Source organism: Equus przewalskii, chromosome 9 (assembly GCF_037783145.1).
Source record: "Equus przewalskii isolate Varuska chromosome 9, EquPr2, whole genome shotgun sequence".
NCBI lineage: Eukaryota > Metazoa > Chordata > Mammalia > Perissodactyla > Equidae > Equus > Equus przewalskii.
The window spans coordinates 6,905,865-6,922,190 of record NC_091839.1 but is presented as its reverse complement, the minus strand read 5'-3'; the positions used below and the strand labels follow the sequence as shown (position 1 = coordinate 6,922,190).

The window sequence follows — 16,326 nt, the reverse complement described above, 5'->3', positions numbered from 1 at the left end:
TCAGGGCCTTTGCACTTGCTGTCTGCTTGACCTGGAATGCTCTTCTTGCCACTGCCTCCCTCCCTCACCTCCTTCAGGTCTTTGCTCAGATATCATCTTCTTGGTGAGTCCTTCTCAGGCCAAATATTTAAAATTGCCATCTTGTCAGTCTCTATCTCCTTTCCCTAGTTTACTTTTCCGTAGCACTTATTTCTCATATACTATATCCTTCCTTTTATTGTATTTCCTTCTTTTTGTCTCCCTCGATAAAATAGAAGATCGTAAAGGAGGAATTTTTGTCTGTCTTATTTGCCATTGGATGTCCAGCACCTAGAACTGTGCCCAGAACATAGGAGATGCACTATAAATATTTGTTGAATGAGTGAATTTCTTGTGTGAATAAAAGGCCTTCTGAGGACTGGAAGAGGGAGCTGTGGAGGAGACCTTTCATTCCTCCTCTCTGTCTGGCCTTCACAGCTTCCCACATACTATGTTGGGTGCAGTGTTCAGGCTTAACCAGGTCAGGGGCCTCTCACACATTCCATGTTTGTTAGTATTGCAATTGTTTGTGGAACTGCCTGTTTCTATGCCTGCAGTCGACCCCCTTCAATGAGCTCTTCCTGAAGCCCAAATCTTTCCCCTGCTTAACCCCTCCATGGCTCCCCTGTGCCCTTGGAACAAAGTCCAGGCTCCTTACCATGGTGCACAGATCCTTCGTGACCTAATCCATGGTCCCTTTTCCCACCACACTGATATTTTAGTTTACTGAACAGTGCTGTCAGATCCATCTCCAGGCCTTTGCTCATGCTGTTTCTTCTGCCTGGAATATTCTTTGCCTACCTGACTTCTCACATCAGCTGTTTACTCCTCCAGGAAGCCTTCCCTGACTGCATCTGCCCGGGACTAGGCCAGGTCCTTTCTTTTGAGCCCCCTCAACTGCCCGGAGTTTCCCCATCCTAGCCCTGACCACTCCGGGCTGTCCTTGTCTAGTGATGGGTCTGTCTCCTCACTGGACCGTGAGCTTCTTGAGGGCAGGGTCCAGAGTTTTCTTGTCACTGCTGAATCCCCAGCATCGCCCACAGGAGGCCCACTCAGTAGCCTCTCTTTAGGGGTTCAGTGGTTCCCAGAATGGGGTAGGCTGTCCTGAGTTCTCTGTACTCCAGCTTGGAGTGGGGAAACAGAGTAAGTGGTTTTGGGGGGCAAGCACTAGGTCTAATTCTGTGATGGTCCCTATCACTGGGAGGGCACATAGGAAGCGCTTTTTGGAGCCTGCGTTCTCTCTTCAACGGGGTCACAGTAGGTAAACTCGCAAGTTAGTGATTGGGTGTGATTCCTTTACAAGCCCCAGCACAATGCAGGTACACAGTAGGCCCTACGGGGACTGAGTTTGATTCCTTTACATGCCCCATTACACAGTGAGCACACAGTAGGTCCCCTAAGGGTCTGGGTTTGTCTTGGTCACGAGGCATCCTGGGATCACACAGGCAGAGGGATGTGCGTGTGATGGTGCACACTTAGGATTCCTAACAGGTCTAGTCAGTATCAGTGGGAAGGATGCACACAGCATGCCAGACGAGGTTTGACGGGATGTTTTTATTGGGTCGCTGCTCCCTGTCCGGACCCAGGGCAGTCGAGATAAGCTAGGCCGGGCACGCGGCCCCCGAAGCGGTACGTGTACTTGCGCCCACCGCTCTTGCGCACGATGTCGCGGCGGTAGTAGTAGCGCAGGCCTCGGCTCAGCTTCTCGTAATTCATGCCCGGCTTCCTCTTGCGTTCGCCCCACAGCCGGGCCACCTAAGGCGGAGGCCAGGCTAAGTCCGAGAGGGAGGGAGGGCGGGGCTTGGCAGTGGAGGGGCGGGGCGGGGGACAGGGTTCAGGTTTGGTCTGGAGACCGGTTAGGTCCGGCCGATCCAGGTTGAGATGAGGGAGGGGCCGGGGACCCGGCCAGGTTGAACAAGAGGAGACTGGGGTCGAACTTGGCGGGTTTGGGAAGCTGCCCTACCTCTTTGGGGTCGCACAGCTGGAACTCGCGGCTGTTGCCCGTCCAGCGGATGCAGCTGCTGCGTGCCGCGTCTTGGAGCAGCTCCAGGAGGAACTGCCACAGCTGAATGGGACCTAGGGGGTGGAGGCAGATGAACACTCAGGCTTCCTGGCCCCAAACCATGTCGCTTCGATGATTCCGGGCTCCCTCACCTCGAAGGTCCAAGGATCCACGTCTTCCCAACTCAGGACCCAGGAGGCCGCATCCCCTTCTCCTCGGGGACTAACGAATCCAGATCCCTCCATATTAGGGACTCAGGAGTTGGCCTCGGGGCCCCAGGCATCCGGGGGCGCATCTCGGAGATTTAGGAGTTTGGCTGCCCCATCTCGGAGACACAGGCATCCAGACCCTCATCTCTTTCCTCTCATCTAATCCAGGGGCCTAGGTCCTCGTCCCTTGCTCCCTAGAAGACTACCCGAGTCTTAGTCCTCTCCTCACTCAGGACTCAGTTGCGAGGGCCACCGCCCCCTCCTCTCTGGAGAGATTAGGCATCTAAGCCCCGCCCCTCCCCGCCGGTTTCCCGGGTCCCGCCCCTGAGGCTCCCAGGCCCCGCCTCACTAGACTGCGGCCTCCCTCCCTCGGGACCGCCACGCGGACCTCTCACCTCGGTGGTTGGTTTTGGGGTAACGAGCTGAAGTTGCGCGGTCCGACTGCTGGCTGGGTTCGGAGGGAGCGGTGAGATCTGGACTCCGGTACCCCTTCGAGGCGGTGGTGCAGTCCGCGTGCAGCCCCAAGTCCCAGGAGGTGGGGTGGTCCGAGCCCGCAGGCCCGCCCCACGCAGTGGTGTAGTCGGCGCGCGGCTCCCCTCCGGGGCCCTGGCCCCAGTAGGCGGCGCCGTCGGGGCCCGTAGGACAGTCCCAGCTGGCCGAGTCGGCGGCCTGGGCGCGCCACCACAAGCCGGCCCCGCCGGCGGAGGTGGTGCAGGTCTGGCCTGCTGCCCCTTCCAAACCGGCGAAGGGGGCGGGGCCCAGGCCGGCAGGGACGGGGCCCAGGTCCTGGGGGACGCGGCTCCAAGGGTCCGAGCCGGTGCGCGCCAGCTCCGTCCAGTCTCCCGACCATGGAAGAGCCTGAGGGGCGTGCTCTGTGAGAAGGAACGGGCTCCAAGTGAGGGGAGCCCAGGTGTCCCGCTCCCCCGCCCCCTTGGGGGTTCTAGGAGTCTCAGCTCTCAGCTCTAGCGCCTGGGGCCCCGGGCTCCCGGATCTAGGCCATGCCACCTTGAGGACACAGGGGTCCCCCGTCCTAGCCCCGTTCCCCTTCGAAGACCGGGGAGTCTAAACCTCTAGCCACGGGGAGGACCCCAGTCCTCCTGTCCCCTCGCGTCTCCGCACGCACTCACCCGCCCCCCATGGGGCTTCCGGGTGCGGGAGTGCGGAGCCCCAGTCCAGCTGCGGGAGCCCTGCGAGAGACAAGAACGTAGCTCAGCTTAGGGAAGGGTGTGAGCGATGCTTATAGACGCCCCTCAACTGCTCACCTAGTAGTTTTTATTTGCCCGGGACTGAGAGTTATTACCCCCAGCCCCAACTCAGTCAGACCTAGGACTCAGGATCCCGGCCCCCTCCTCCTCCTCCTACCTCGGGAGTTCAAGCCTGCAGCCCGGTCCCCCATTCAACCCCCGGAGTCCAGGCACGCCCCCTGCCTCCCTCAGACCTAGGGACCCAGCCCCTCACCTTCTTCCCCAGCGCTCACGGGTCCCAGGGCACTGCCAGCTTTCCAGCGTGTGTCGGCTGTCAGCGTGGCCCCTTGGAGCGCCGGTTCAGGGAAATAGAAGCCGAGCTCAGCTCCTTCTGCAGGCAGTAAGGAAGTGAGGGTCGGGTCAGGGTCAGCGGAGGCCCCTACCTGAGCGCCCTCCCCACTCACATTGTCTCAGCCCCAGCGGCCTACCCAGCCCTGACAGCCTGTTCTCCGGGGGCACTTCCTGTGGTGGTGCTTCATCCCAGTTCCAAGAGTCCATGGATGCTCGTGGTGAACGTTCTGGGTTGGAAGGGCAAAGGGTGAACTGGTGACACTCAGGAGCCCTGAAGTCTGGGCCCCAGCCCTTGCTTCCCTCAGACCCAGGAGTCCAGGCTCCCTCCTTCCCCAGGACCCTGGAATCTCGGCCTCCAGTGTCCTTTTCTCTCAGACCAAGAGGAAGGAACCTCAGCCCTCTCCTCCCTCAGACCCAGGAGTCCAGGTCCCTAGACACCAAGTTCCCCAGTTCATGGCTCACCTCTGGCGGGTTCCTCTGTCCCCAGCCGGGGGTCTCAGCCCCATTTCATACTATGCACCCCCTCCCCCTGGGCAGGGGGAAATTTTCCGAGACGTCAGAGCTGGGGGTCGCGGCTGGGGTCGAGTTGCAGGGGCCGGGGCGGGGCCGAGCCGCGCCCCTATCCAGGGATGGCCGCCGCCTCTCGCCTCTGGGTAGCTGGGGCTGTCCTGCTGCGGGGGTGGCTTGGATTTGGGCAGGAGCTTGGGGAACAGCGGACTGGGCGAGAGCAGGGGTACAGAGGGGTGTTTACGGCATGATGCGGGCGGGGCTGGGGGCTGGGTGGACAGGTTCTCCGCCTTGGGGGCTTGATCCTGCGACACAGGGGGTGGTGAGGGAGGAGGGTCTGGGGTCAGCTGGGCTGCGCCAGGCTTATCTGCAACAGGAAGGGGGATTTCCGGCCAGACCCCCGGTCGGTCGACGTCACAACCCGCAGGGGGACTCGGGGGGATATGGTGGGGGGGGGGGAGGCTGACCCGGGGTCCCCGACCTGGTCGCGTTCTCCTCCTTTGGCGGTTCGGGAAGCCGGGGAAGGGCTTTGAGGAGCACGTTCTGGGGCTGCTCCTGAGGAGTGTCCATTATAATAACAATAACACCAACAATATAAACAACAGTGATAATAATAGCTAACATTTACTGAGGGCTCACTGCATACCACCACCTGTGCCACGGGCCTTCATTTAATCCTCTTATGAGGTAGGTACTAGTCTTACTATGAAAGGGGAAATTGAGGTGGCTTCCTCCTGCTTCTCTTCATCTCCAGAGTCCATGCCCTTCCATGCTATAATAGTCTGGGACAAACGGGGAAATTTGAGTATGAACTGAATATGAGCTATAGAATTATTAATTTTCTTAGATGTGATAATGGTATCATATGAAAGATGCTCTATAAGGAAATGAACACTGAGATATTTAGGGGTGAAGTGTTATTATGTCTGTAACTTGCTTCAAATGATTCAGAACCGCCCCCCCCCATGTATACATACATCATATACATACATATATGCAATATTCGGGACATGCTTATACTAAAAAATTATTTGTTGTTTATCTGAAGTTCAAATTTAAGTGGCTATCTTGTTATTTCCTACATCTGACAACCCCAAACCCAGGTAGCTTGGCTTCAGAGCCTTGTACCCATCCTGCTATATTAATAAGTAAATATTTACCCTTAAAAATAACCCCTTTAATCTGGGCATTTTCCAGTATTCACCCAGCTTGATCATTAACCACTTGCCATTCTGGGGGTGGGAGGAATAGCGGTGTGGACACGGCTCTTCTGTCCATGTTACAGAAGGGAAACTGGGCCTCAAGAGGTCACACGCTTACTAGGTCACACGGCGGGTGTGTGGGGGATGCTGGGATTGAACCAAGCATTGGAGCCACGGAGCCCTGGGGCATCCCTAGTCCCTCCATCCCTCTAACCCAGGGGCCCAAAGCGAGTCCTGACCTGCTGTGCCCCAGCAGGCCTGGGGCCTCCTCTCTCTGAAGCCAGCCTCTGTCTTGTCTCTCTGTCTCTCCATCTCTCTCTGCCCTGGGTTGATGTCCCTGGCTGTGGGTCTCTTTGCACCAGACCTGACTCCAGTGATGTCACATCACGCAGTCCCTCCCCATGTCTCTCCCAGCTCTTTATCTGTCTGTCTCCATCTTTCTCTGGGTTTTCTCCCCATCTTCCTTCCCATTGTACTGTCTCTGATCCATAGTTCTCATCTCTCATCTGTCTACCTCCTTCCCCTTCTCTCCCTCTCTGCTTGCTGTATTTCCTCCATCTCTGTCCATCTGTCTCTCAACCCTGCCATTGAGCTTCCTCTTGATCCTCAGGACTTTAAGGCACACATTTAAAACCCTCCAATCTGGAATCCTTCTCTCTCCCATCTCCTCCTTTGCCTCCATGGTTGCAGTGAGTAGAAGGGAGTTAGGAGTAGGGAAGGCTAGTGATGGGGGGTGGGGTTTGAAGGTTCTGGGGCTGGGTGGTCCAGCTCAGGTGGTAGGGGCTGGAGGGCACTTCCTGCCAGGGAGGGAGGCCCTCACCCCTCTTTCCAGACTGGAAAATGTGACGTCAGAGTGGGGGCAGTAAGGGAGGAAGATGGGAACTTAGGAAATTTGACACCTCTCCTGGGTGACCAGCTTCCCAGAGAGGCCTTGGCATTGTTTCCCCCTCCCCCTCTTACCCCTTCCCAATCCTGGGCTCTGATGGCTGTGCCTTCTCCCCTCCCCATGCAGGAACCATGCGATCTCCCTTTGCCTGGTCCCTGCCTGGGCCTCCTTCCAGCCCTCCAGCCAGAGCGTGGGAGTCTCAGGGCTCTTTCTAAGTGCAGATCTGTGATGCCAGTCCCCTCCTTGAACTTTGTCTCAGCTTCTCAGGGCTTGCAGCTGCCTTCAGGGTAAGTCAAGGCTCTCAGTCTGGCATTCAAGTCCTGCATGGACACTTCTTCAGACAGGCAGAGACAAGCTTGGAGGTGGGAAAAAGAGAATGGGGGAGACTCCCAGATGCAGAGAGAGAATAGAGACTCAGAGAGCTACAGTCACTCAGAAAGAGAGAAGAACCAGAGGGCACTCACAGAGACCCAGACGAAGAGACAGAGCAAGAGAAGTCGGCTGGGTTTTGGCAGAGTGAAGAAAGTGGAAAACATCTGAGAGAGCCAGAGGCTGAGAACTGCAGAGACTGGAAGAGAGAGTGAAATGGTCTCCGAAGTGGGTGGTTCCTTCAGGAAGCCCTCCCTGACTCCCAGGTCAGCACACAGCCTCCCCATCCCAAGCCTGACCACTCTGGGCTGTCACTGTCTGGCAGCAGACCTATCTTCTGCCACTCAAACCTGAGCTCTGAGGGAACAGGGCCCAGGACTAATGCAGTCGCCACTGTGTCCCCAGCACTGTCCAGGCCCTTGGTGAGAGTTTCCTGAATGGATGAAAGCCTAGAAGGCTGTGAGCCCAGAGGAGCAGGGCCCAGAAGACCCCCTACCCTGGTGCTGAGAAAAAAGCTGGAGTCAGGCAGCCACAGGGCTGAGCCCTGGCTTGGCTTCAGCCCTGCCATAAACCTCCACTTCCTCCTCTGTGGAATGAGTTGCACTCAGTGTGCACTTAGGAGGTTTGACAAGATGCAGTGGGCACCCAAGTAGGGACTGAAAAATACCCATGTGCATGTTTGTCTGGGTGAACTTTCAAGGCTCCCCACTATTCCCAGGTGGGGACATGCCAAACCCTACTCCCCATGGAGTGCTTCCAAGCCCAGCCAGGGATGGAAATGAACGTAAATTTATTGAAACTGGTTTTGGGGAGGATGAGTGGGTGGATAGTTAAGGGTTTTCCAAAGAGAAGTGTGGGGAGGAGCCAGCGCCCGGCCGGATGGGAGCGGGTGCCTGGCCACAGACCCTATCTCAGGCCCAGTTTCTTCTTCTCCTTCTGCTTCTTGCGCACCACATCCAGGTTCCGGTCCTTCCACATGCTCTTGCGCAGCTTGATGGGGCGTGAGCCCACATACTTCCCTGTGGGAATGCAGGGTTCAAGGTCAGGCTTGGGGTCAGGCTTAGGCCAGAGGCCTGCCATACCCAACGTCCCTAGGGGAGGCCTCACCCACCATTCATCTCACGCATGGCGCGCACATAGTCGCTGGGATCCTTAAAGCTGACGAAGCCATAGCCCTTGGTCTTGCCCGTGCGCTTGTCGCGGATCACCTTAGCCTTAAGGAAGGATGGGAAGCGGCTGAAGGCGCGTGCCAAGATGTCATCGTTCACCTCATTGCCCAGATCCCCACAGAAGATCCGGAAGTCATCTGGGGTTGGGAGAGAGGAGGTCAGAGGATGCAGATGCCTGGCGCAGTGTTTACTTTATTGAAATACCCTCCCTTCTCTGGAGGCATGCCCCAAGCCCTTCTCCCTCTGTATCCCTGGCAGTCTCTGCCCGGGGCCTTCTGAGGAATAACAGCCAACACCTGTATGAATTTACCCCATGCTAGGCTTTCTGCTGGGCACTCATGAGGTTTTCACACATCTGGCACTTTTACACCAAGGCACAGAGAGGCCAAGTCACCTGCCCAAAGTGTCTCAACCAGGACGTGGCAAAGCTGGGGCAAGAACTCAGGCATCTGGCTTCAGAGTCCTCACTTTTAACCAACTGCACTGCCCTCCCCTACCCCAGGGCCCTCTCACCCATTCCTATAATGAAGCCCCCAACTCTGTGCCAGCCCTGGCCTCTCCTCTGAGCCACCAGCATCCCTTGGCCTACTGGACACCTCCCATGGACATCCCCTGGGCCTCTGACACCCACCGGCTCCCACAGTGGCACCTTGGTACCAGAGACTTCATCTTTCCTCAGCTCTGCTTCCTCTGCAAAGCCCAATCTAATTCCCCCTTGAGTCCCTGAAATGGGAACACACTGCCTGACTCTTCTCCAAGGCTGACCTCAGCTGCCATTCCTGGGCTCATCCCCTGGGCCAGGCCTGAGCTTTGACTGAACATGCTCAAGCCCAGAGGAACCCTTCCCCGACGAGGCGCATATTATTATTATCCCCTTGCTGGAGATGAGGGAAATGAGGCTTGAAGGGCTAAGTGACTTGCCCAAGGTCACAGAACTAGGGTCCACAGCCTGCTATGGCCAAGTGTGGGCCGACACTGCCATGGCCCTGGCCTGGGGAGGGTGGGCAGTCCCTGGAGAAGAGGCAGAAGTCAAGGACTGGGATGGGAGGTTGGTCCATTTTCTTGACTACCACTGTGGTTGCCCCCTGGTTTCTGTGGTGAATAAGGATACTCTTTGAGAACAAGTCAGGCCACCCCAGGAGGAAACAGTCTGACAAACTCAGAGGGTGGGAGCTTCTACAAAACAACTGGTCTGGACACTTCAAAAAAATATTATACACAAGACAAAGCAGTGGGAGAGAGACCACCCTCATTAAAAGATAATCTAGTGACACAAAACTGCATGCATCCTGGTTCAGGGGAAAAAAATAGCTATAATAGTTTGGGGACAACTAAGGAAATATGAATATAAACAGACTATGAGCTACCATAGAACCATTGTTCATTTTTTTTAGATGTGTTCACGGTATTATGAGATGAAAGAGAGTATCACTTTTCCTAGGAGATGAAGACTGAGGTATTTAGGAGTGAAGTGATAACTTCATTTATAACTTACTTCAAATGAATGAGCAAAACCCAAAAAACCATACCAATACCCAGAGGGATGAAGTGAACAGAGCAAAATGTTGGCTTCTGCATGGAGGTGGTAGATATAGGGCTGTTCACTGGGCAAGGCAGTGTGCAAGTTTTCATAAAAAGTTGGGAGAGAAAACAATGCCCTTTCACCTTCAGCAAGCCAGGCCCCTCATGAATAAAAGAGGCCAGAAGGTCCCAGGTGCCAATCCCTTCTGTCAGGTCTGTTCGGTGGCCAGGGGAGGGCCTGCCCCTCAGAGCCACAGTCTAGCCCTCCATGAGGCGGGCTGACAAGAGCGCCTGCCCTAGAGAGAGGTGTGGAGATGCCTGGGTCACCTTCCCTTGGCTGAGCCATGCATGACCTTGCACTTCAGCCCCCTTACCTGCATCCCACTCCAGCAGGCTAGGGTCCTCCCAGCTGCTCCCAGCTGCTGTGCGAATGCAGCGTTTCAATTTCTCTGGCTTTCCTTTCTTCTTGTCCTCACCCAGGGGCTCTGGGACCTGCAGAGGAAAGGGGAGAGGGTGCAAAGGGCTTGGTGTCGGAGTCTTCTGGACTCACCTGCCCCCTTCGCGCTCTCCTACCTTCCTTTGCCCCACCCACCCCCCCAGCCACCTCCATAGTTAAAGGACTGGATGTGCTTCTGGGTGTGGCATATGTGTTTGCCTACCTCTCCCTCATGTCCTCCCAGCCCCTCCAATTTCTTGCATCCCTCCTACCTCCATGGATAGAAGACCACATGTGTTTCTGTGTGTGGAAGCCCATGGGCTCCTGTCTGCCCAGCTAGCCCTTTCTGTCCCCCCACTGCTATGCTCCCTGCTTACCTCAAGAGCCATGAGGCCAGGGGGCGGCTCAGGCCGTGGGGGCCGGGGCCGTGGACGCAGGGACAGGAGCTCAGGAATACGCAGTGGGGGCAGTAGGCCTCGCACAACTTCCAGGGGAAGGGGCAGGGGCTCAGGCTCCGGCAAAGGCATGGCTAGTGCCAGTGGGAGGCTGGGCCCAATGACTGCAGGGCCAGCTGGGGCACCTCCTGCCCCCACAGCCACTGCTGCGCTAGCCTCTTCCAGCCCAGCTGCCGCCGCCACCACTGCCTCTTCCTTCTCTTTCAGGCCTAACCCCAGGCCTAGGCCCAGCTCTCGGGGTGTTGCAGGCTCTTCCTGTGGGCAAGGGAAGGGTACGGGGGCAGGGGGTCAGATCACAGCCTCAGACCTTAGTCCCATCCCCATCCTGTACAACAAAGCAAGGGCCTGGGCGCCAGAGAGCAAGCAAGAGATGCCTAGACAGAGAAAGGAGGCTCTAGTTAGAGACAGACACAGGGACAGAGAAAGGCAGAGAGACAGACAGACACATATACACAGAGACACACACAGGGACAGAGAAAGACAGGCAGAGAGGCAGACATACATACAGAGGCAGACATACACACGGAGACAGACACAGGGACAGAGAAAGACAGGCAGACACATACATATGGAGACAGACACAGGGACAGAGAAAGACAGGAATAGAGATGGACACAGTCAGACAGACACACACACATAAACAGGGACAGAGAAAGACAGGCAGAGACAGAAACACAGAGACAGAGAAAGACAGGCAGAGAGACAGGCAGACAAACACACACACAGACACAGGGACAGAGAAAGCCATGAAGATAGAAAAACAGAGAAGGACAATCAAAGAAAAAAGAGAGATAAGGAGATAGAAATCCACTCATAGCTTTGTCTTTCTCTATACTTTCCTCCCAGAAAGAAAGAAAACCAGAAAGATTCAGCCACAGAGAGAAGTAAGGAAAGAGAGAGACAAAGTTAGAGAGTGAGAGGGCAGAGACAGGAAAAGCCGGGAGAAAGGCAGTCTTAGACACAGCCCATCAGGCCAGGATGGAGGGTCTCCCACCCACGCTACTTCTGACCATTGGCTCCCTGTCCACACTCACCAGGGGAGGCCTCAGAGCAGCCATGGAGCCCAGGGGGGGGCCTGGGGCCCGAGCCATTGGTGGCAGCATCATAGGTGGTCCAGGTGGCCCAGGCAGAGGGGGGCCCACGAGGGCCTGGTGAGGGGGCCGCAGGGCCATAGGGCGGGGACCACCTGCTGCAGAAGAAAGAGCAGAATCTGTCAGGGTGTTAGTGGGGGAGTTGGAAGGCTGGGGGGGAGTTATGTGGCAGGGATGATGACCCTGGCCCCTCACCTGCTCTCTGTAGCACGTGGGGGACGAAGGCTGGACGCAGGATAGGGGCCCTCTGAGGGGCCACAGCTGTGGGAGAGAGAGATGGGGGTGTGTGTGTCATGGGGGACCAGGGCACTTGGGGCAAGATGTGTGTGTGGGTACTCTCAGCATCCAAGAAATCGTGGAGAAGAGTTGGGGGAGCCTTCTGGCTGAAGTAAGGGTCTTTTCATGTGTTCATTTAGCAAAAATTTACGAATGAGGATCTCCTCTGGGTCTGGCCCTGTCCTGGGCAAGGCTAGGGACAGACCAAAAGACTCAGCATCTCAGGGAGCTCTGGTCCAGAGCAGAGAGAGTGACACAGAGAGTCCAAAGAGAGTGACAGCTTGGAATGATCAGGGGCAGGATGGAGGAAAGCCCAGGCAGAGTGATCGGGGCTAGGAAGGGGAAGCCAGGGAGTGCTGGGAGCCCAGAGGAGCCCTCTGACCCAGCCAAGAAGATTAGAGAAGGCTTCCTGGAGAAAGAGGCTTCCTCGAGAAAAGGACCTGTGAGAATGAGACCCAAAGGATCATGAAGAATTGGTCAGGCAAAGGGTGAGTGGCAATATTACTGACAAAGATCATTTATAAACAAAATCTTTTCCCTTTTCAGTTTAGGATGGTCGTAATAGAGGAAGTGGGGAGTTGGAGAGCATCATGGGAGGATGGTAAAGAGGTCAGCAGGCATCCAAGCATAGTCTTGGTGGCTGAACCGAAGGTGTCCCCTCAAGGGCACCAGGAGCCCAGAAGGGCTGGAAGCTGGGCAGGGTGACTAGGTCAGATTTGCATTTTGATCAAAACCATACTCAAGGGTAAGAGATGTTAAGATTTCTCAGATAACAGATAAAAAAGTGTAAGAGGATTTAAGTAACACACTTAACAAGTTTGATCCAATAGAGATTATACCGCAGCTTTGCAGAACACATATTCTTTCCATACACACAAGGAAGTTATGTCACAAAAACTGTGTATAGAAGCCACTTGAACAACAAAAAGCAAAATGACCTGTGGAGAGGATAGATTTTAGCTAGTTTGATTTTGGTTTGGTTGCCAGGTTTTGGAAGATTATAGTTGGGTGACAGTGAGCAGGGGCGAAAAGGGCCCGCAATAAGAGCATTGCTGGCACACCCCAGCAATGTCGCGGGCGCGTGGGGAGGATGTGGGATCTCTCTCTGCAAGGGGCCAGGCAAGGAGCCTGGCGCTTGTTTGATGGTTTGAGCATCCTATCAACAGAGAGCACAGAGTACTGCTTACTATGTGGCAGATACCAAGACTTCAGCCCCTCATGGAGCTTATGTTTTAGACAAAGCAAAGGATGATAACCATAATAAATAAATAAACTGCACAGCTTGTTATAAGGGATTAAGTGTTACAGAGAAACACAGCAAAGGGTAGGGATTAGGAGGAACAGGAAGGAGGTTGGCCTGCAATGACCAAGTTAAGCCTTACTAAGGCTAAACTGAAGAAGTACATGATGAGCTTTGTGCTTTAGGAAGATAAGATCAGTGTGGGGATGAAATGCAGAGAGTGAGGTACAGCAACGATTTAGGCAAGAGGCTGAAGTAGTCGAGACCAGAGTGCTTGGTTAGATGTGGGGGTCCCTGGCCCCAGACTTACCTGCTCGCCGCAGGAACATGGCTTCTCGAGCCTCTGGACTGTCCAGGTGACTCCGATCACCAGGGCCAAAGCCAACTGTTGGGAGGGGAGAGATGAGGATGGTGGGAGGAGAGTCCTGGGCATCCCTTTTTACCACCCGCCTCATCCCCTGCCTCCCTCACCCTGCCACTCCTTACTTACCTGGACCCACAAAAGGAGGGCCACCCACCATGGGAGGAACCACTGTGGCTGCAGCAGCTGCCCGGGCCTCCAGAGTCTGTTGGACCTGTTGGGGAGGAGGGTGGGTGAGGGGCCTGACTTAGTACCCCCACGCTGCCCTGGCTGGCTCATCCTGGGAGGCCAAGAGTTTTCATTCTTTGCACTCTGTGGGGATGGCTAGCTGTCAACCTTTAGGTCTCAGCTAAAATGTCACTTTTCAGGGACGCTTTTGGGATCATACTAGCTAAAGCTGTCCTTTGTCCCTCTCAGTAGCAACTTCTCTCATCATCCTGCTTTATCTCCCCCAAAACACTTAGCACTACCTGAAATTATGTCCAGCCTGTCCTCTCCACTTCCCATGCCACCACCCTGGTCCTAGCCACCATTATTTCTTGCCTAGTTTATTATGGTAGCCTCTTCTTTAGTCTCCTTGGTTCTGCCCTTGCCCCCTAAAGTCTGCTCTCCAAACAGAGCCAGAGTGACTCTGTTAACATCTAAGTTGGATCATATCACTCCTCTGCTCAAAATCCTTCAAAAGCTTCCCATCTCAGAGCAAAAACTAAGATCCTTGTGGTGGCCCACAAGGCCCTACCAGATCTGGTCTCTATCACTTCTCTGTCCTCACCTCCTCCCACTCCCTGCCTTGCTCACTCCACTCCAGGCATGCTGTTCTCCCTGCTGTTCCTTCAACATGTCAGGGATGCACCTGTCTGTGGTCCTTGTACTGGCAGTTCTCTCTCCTGGGAATGGGCTTCCCCTAGGTAGCTGCACGGTTCCATCATGTCCTTTATATCTGCTTAAATGTCATCTCCTCAGAAAGGACTTTCCCTTTCAGAAAGGACTGATAAACCTCTGCCTTTCTTACTCTACTTTGACCTGTCTCTCCCTAGTAAAATGTAAACTCCAGAAAGATAGTGATTCTTTTTCTCTGTTTTGTTCTCTGCTATATGCCTAATGCCTGGAATAGTCCCTGGTGCACAGAAGGCGTGCAATAATTATTTGTTGATAGAATGAACAAGTTTCATTTACTTGTTTTCTTTTTAGTAGTCTCTTCCTCCACTAATCATATATAGCTAACTATTGAACACTTTAACGTGACTGAGACTGAGGAACTATTTAACTTAAATATAACTTTTAAACAGACACAGAACATTTCCATCGTTGCACAAAGTTCTACTGGACAACATGCTCTAGAATATAAGCTCCGCAGGGGCAGAAACATAGTTTATCAGTCATTATTGTGTCCTCAGTGCCTGGCACATAAAATATTTGTCATGCTAATTAATCAAGCCAACATGTCAACAGCTCTCTGTATACAAACACTTCCTGTGTTCCAGATACTGTGCTCTCTGACTTACATGCCTTAGCTCGGCCGTACCTGCTGGTATGTGTTAGTCGCGATAATTGGGCGGATCACAGGAGCTGCCGGGACCTGCATCGCTTCTACCGTGGGGACCGTGGGCACCGCAGTCGGGATTCCGGTTACTGGAGCCCCCAGAACTTCCTGCTCAAACCTGGGGGAGCAGGAAGGACACCACAGCTCAGGACCTTGCACCAATCCTGGAACGCTAGGTACATCGCGACAGCACCTTCACCCCCGCCAACTTTCACTCCCGCCCCCACAGTCCCGAAGGTCCCATTCCCCCATGATAGAGCCATATGTCGGGCCTATCGAGGCCTGGAGGCTCCAGGGCTCGGCAGCTGTAGCTCTAGGACGGCTTTTATCACTCCCTGTCGCGGGCCTTACAGGGCCATCTCCGCCTCCATCTCCTTCAAGCGTTCCTCGCCGCTCTTGCCCGGGATGCCGGCGCCAGGGCCCGGGACCACAGGCCCTCCTGCACCCGGGAGTCCCGGGGCTGGCCCCGCCCCAGCCATCGCTGCTGCCGTCGCTGTCGCCGCTACTACCGCCTGGGCTCAGCAGCCTCCGCCGGTTCCGCTGTCTACTCTCGGGCTTCGTCAGGGTGGGCGCCTGCGGATGACGTATCAGCGAAAGCGACCGGCATCGGAGAACGACATCCTACGCCAACGCGGGGGCGTGCCGCTTTTGGAGAGCGGGCCAATGAGAATGTGATCGCGCCCGGAGGGCCCGCCCCAAGGAGGAATATAGGCCAACAGAATGCCGGAAAAACGCACCAGCGGAAGAACCTGGCTTTAGGAGAGTGCAGCCAAGCGAGACGGCCACGCCTTCATGGAGGAACCTGGGCTAATGAGAGCGCTGTAAAGTCTGTTGGCCCGGTCCCTAAAGTGGAAACTAGACCTTTGAGAGCTTAGGAAAGTTCGGAGTTTGTTGCCGTGCCCCCGCGAGGCCCGTTCCGGGAGTTCTGAAACACACGGAAGTCCCCATCAGCCCAGGGCTGGGCGAGATGGAGACAACTTGGGGCCGAGGGCTCCCCCGTGGGGTAGATGGACGGCTACCTGACTGTAAGTCCCAGAAAGACCGGGTACATGGTCTGGGAAGCTCAGAGGAGGCGCCTGATCCAGGCTTCCTGGAGGAGGTGATATCTGAAAACTTGCTGGATGAAAATAGGGAGAGAGATTCTGGCTAGGAGGAATAGTTCATGCAATGGCCGAGAGGCAGTCAAATACGTCAACTCAGAAGGTCACGTGTGTAGGTTTGGTCTCTGCGCCCTTTCTTGGGACACAGCTGACCTCCTTTGTTTTGTAGTTCTCAAAATGTTTTTATTTGAGTACTTTCAAAAATACAATAGCGGAGAGAATAATATAACCAATCTCATGTACCCTTCAACAATTACTATGTTTTACTTTTTTTTTCTTTAAGATTGGCACCTTAGTTAACATCCGTCGCCAATTGTTTTTTTTCTCCTCCTTCCCAAAGTCTCCCAGTACACAGCTGTATAGTTTAGTTGTGAGTGCCTCTGGTTGTGCTTGTTCTACCCTTCTT

At 54.9% G+C, this 16,326-nt stretch overlaps 2 protein-coding genes across 5 annotated transcripts; both read right to left on the bottom strand.

Annotated features, from left to right (window-relative positions):
• Positions 1 to 1,553: 1,553 nt before the first annotated feature.
• ETV2 (ETS variant transcription factor 2) lies at positions 1,554 to 4,642 on the bottom strand. The gene is made up of 7 exons (XM_070557390.1): positions 4,227 to 4,642; positions 3,902 to 3,991; positions 3,688 to 3,804; positions 3,357 to 3,416; positions 2,625 to 3,101; positions 1,982 to 2,094; positions 1,554 to 1,773 (listed from the first exon to the last, which is right to left on the bottom strand). Exons 2-7 carry the CDS (start codon positions 3,969 to 3,971, stop codon positions 1,573 to 1,575), a joined length of 1,038 nt encoding a protein of 345 aa, XP_070413491.1. The 5' UTR covers positions 3,972 to 3,991; positions 4,227 to 4,642; the 3' UTR covers positions 1,554 to 1,572.
• Positions 4,643 to 7,501: 2,859 nt separating this feature from the next.
• RBM42 (RNA binding motif protein 42) lies at positions 7,502 to 16,016 on the bottom strand. Of its 4 annotated transcripts, XM_070557387.1 has the most exons (11): positions 15,840 to 15,932; positions 15,172 to 15,745; positions 14,803 to 14,938; positions 13,407 to 13,491; positions 13,227 to 13,301; positions 11,596 to 11,661; positions 11,344 to 11,519; positions 10,232 to 10,564; positions 9,793 to 9,910; positions 7,840 to 8,034; positions 7,502 to 7,747 (listed from the first exon to the last, which is right to left on the bottom strand). In XM_070557387.1, the coding sequence occupies exons 2-11, from the start codon at positions 15,297 to 15,299 to the stop codon at positions 7,635 to 7,637; spliced, it is 1,425 nt and encodes a 474-aa protein (XP_070413488.1). In that variant the 5' UTR covers positions 15,300 to 15,745; positions 15,840 to 15,932; the 3' UTR covers positions 7,502 to 7,634. The 4 variants fall into 4 exon arrangements, with proteins under 4 accessions (XP_070413488.1, XP_070413485.1, XP_070413490.1 ...); XM_070557384.1 differs by having other exon boundaries at positions 15,172 to 16,016; XM_070557389.1 differs by lacking the exon at positions 11,596 to 11,661 and having other exon boundaries at positions 11,344 to 11,498.
• Positions 16,017 to 16,326: the final 310 nt, after the last annotated feature.

Bases quoted from the DNA above. Each gene is read 5' to 3' on its own strand.
- ETV2 (XM_070557390.1), bottom strand. From the start codon at position 3,971: ATGGACTCTTGGAACTGGGATGAAGCACCACCACAGGAAGTGCCCCCG. The intron at 3,805-3,901 runs GTAGGCCGCTGG...TACTGCCTGCAG, and splicing joins GAACAGGCTGTCAGGGCTGG to AAGGAGCTGAGCTCGGCTTC. The intron at 3,417-3,687 runs GTGAGGGGCTGG...TGTCTCTCGCAG, and splicing joins CGTGAGCGCTGGGGAAGAAG to GGCTCCCGCAGCTGGACTGG.
- RBM42 (XM_070557384.1), bottom strand. From the start codon at position 15,299: ATGGCTGGGGCGGGGCCAGCCCCGGGACTCCCGGGTGCAGGAGGGCCT. The intron at 13,492-14,802 runs GTACGGCCGAGC...CCTCCCCAACAG, and splicing joins CGACTAACACATACCAGCAG to GTCCAACAGACTCTGGAGGC. The intron at 9,911-10,231 runs GTAAGCAGGGAG...TTTCCTCTGCAG, and splicing joins CTGGCCTCATGGCTCTTGAG to GTCCCAGAGCCCCTGGGTGA.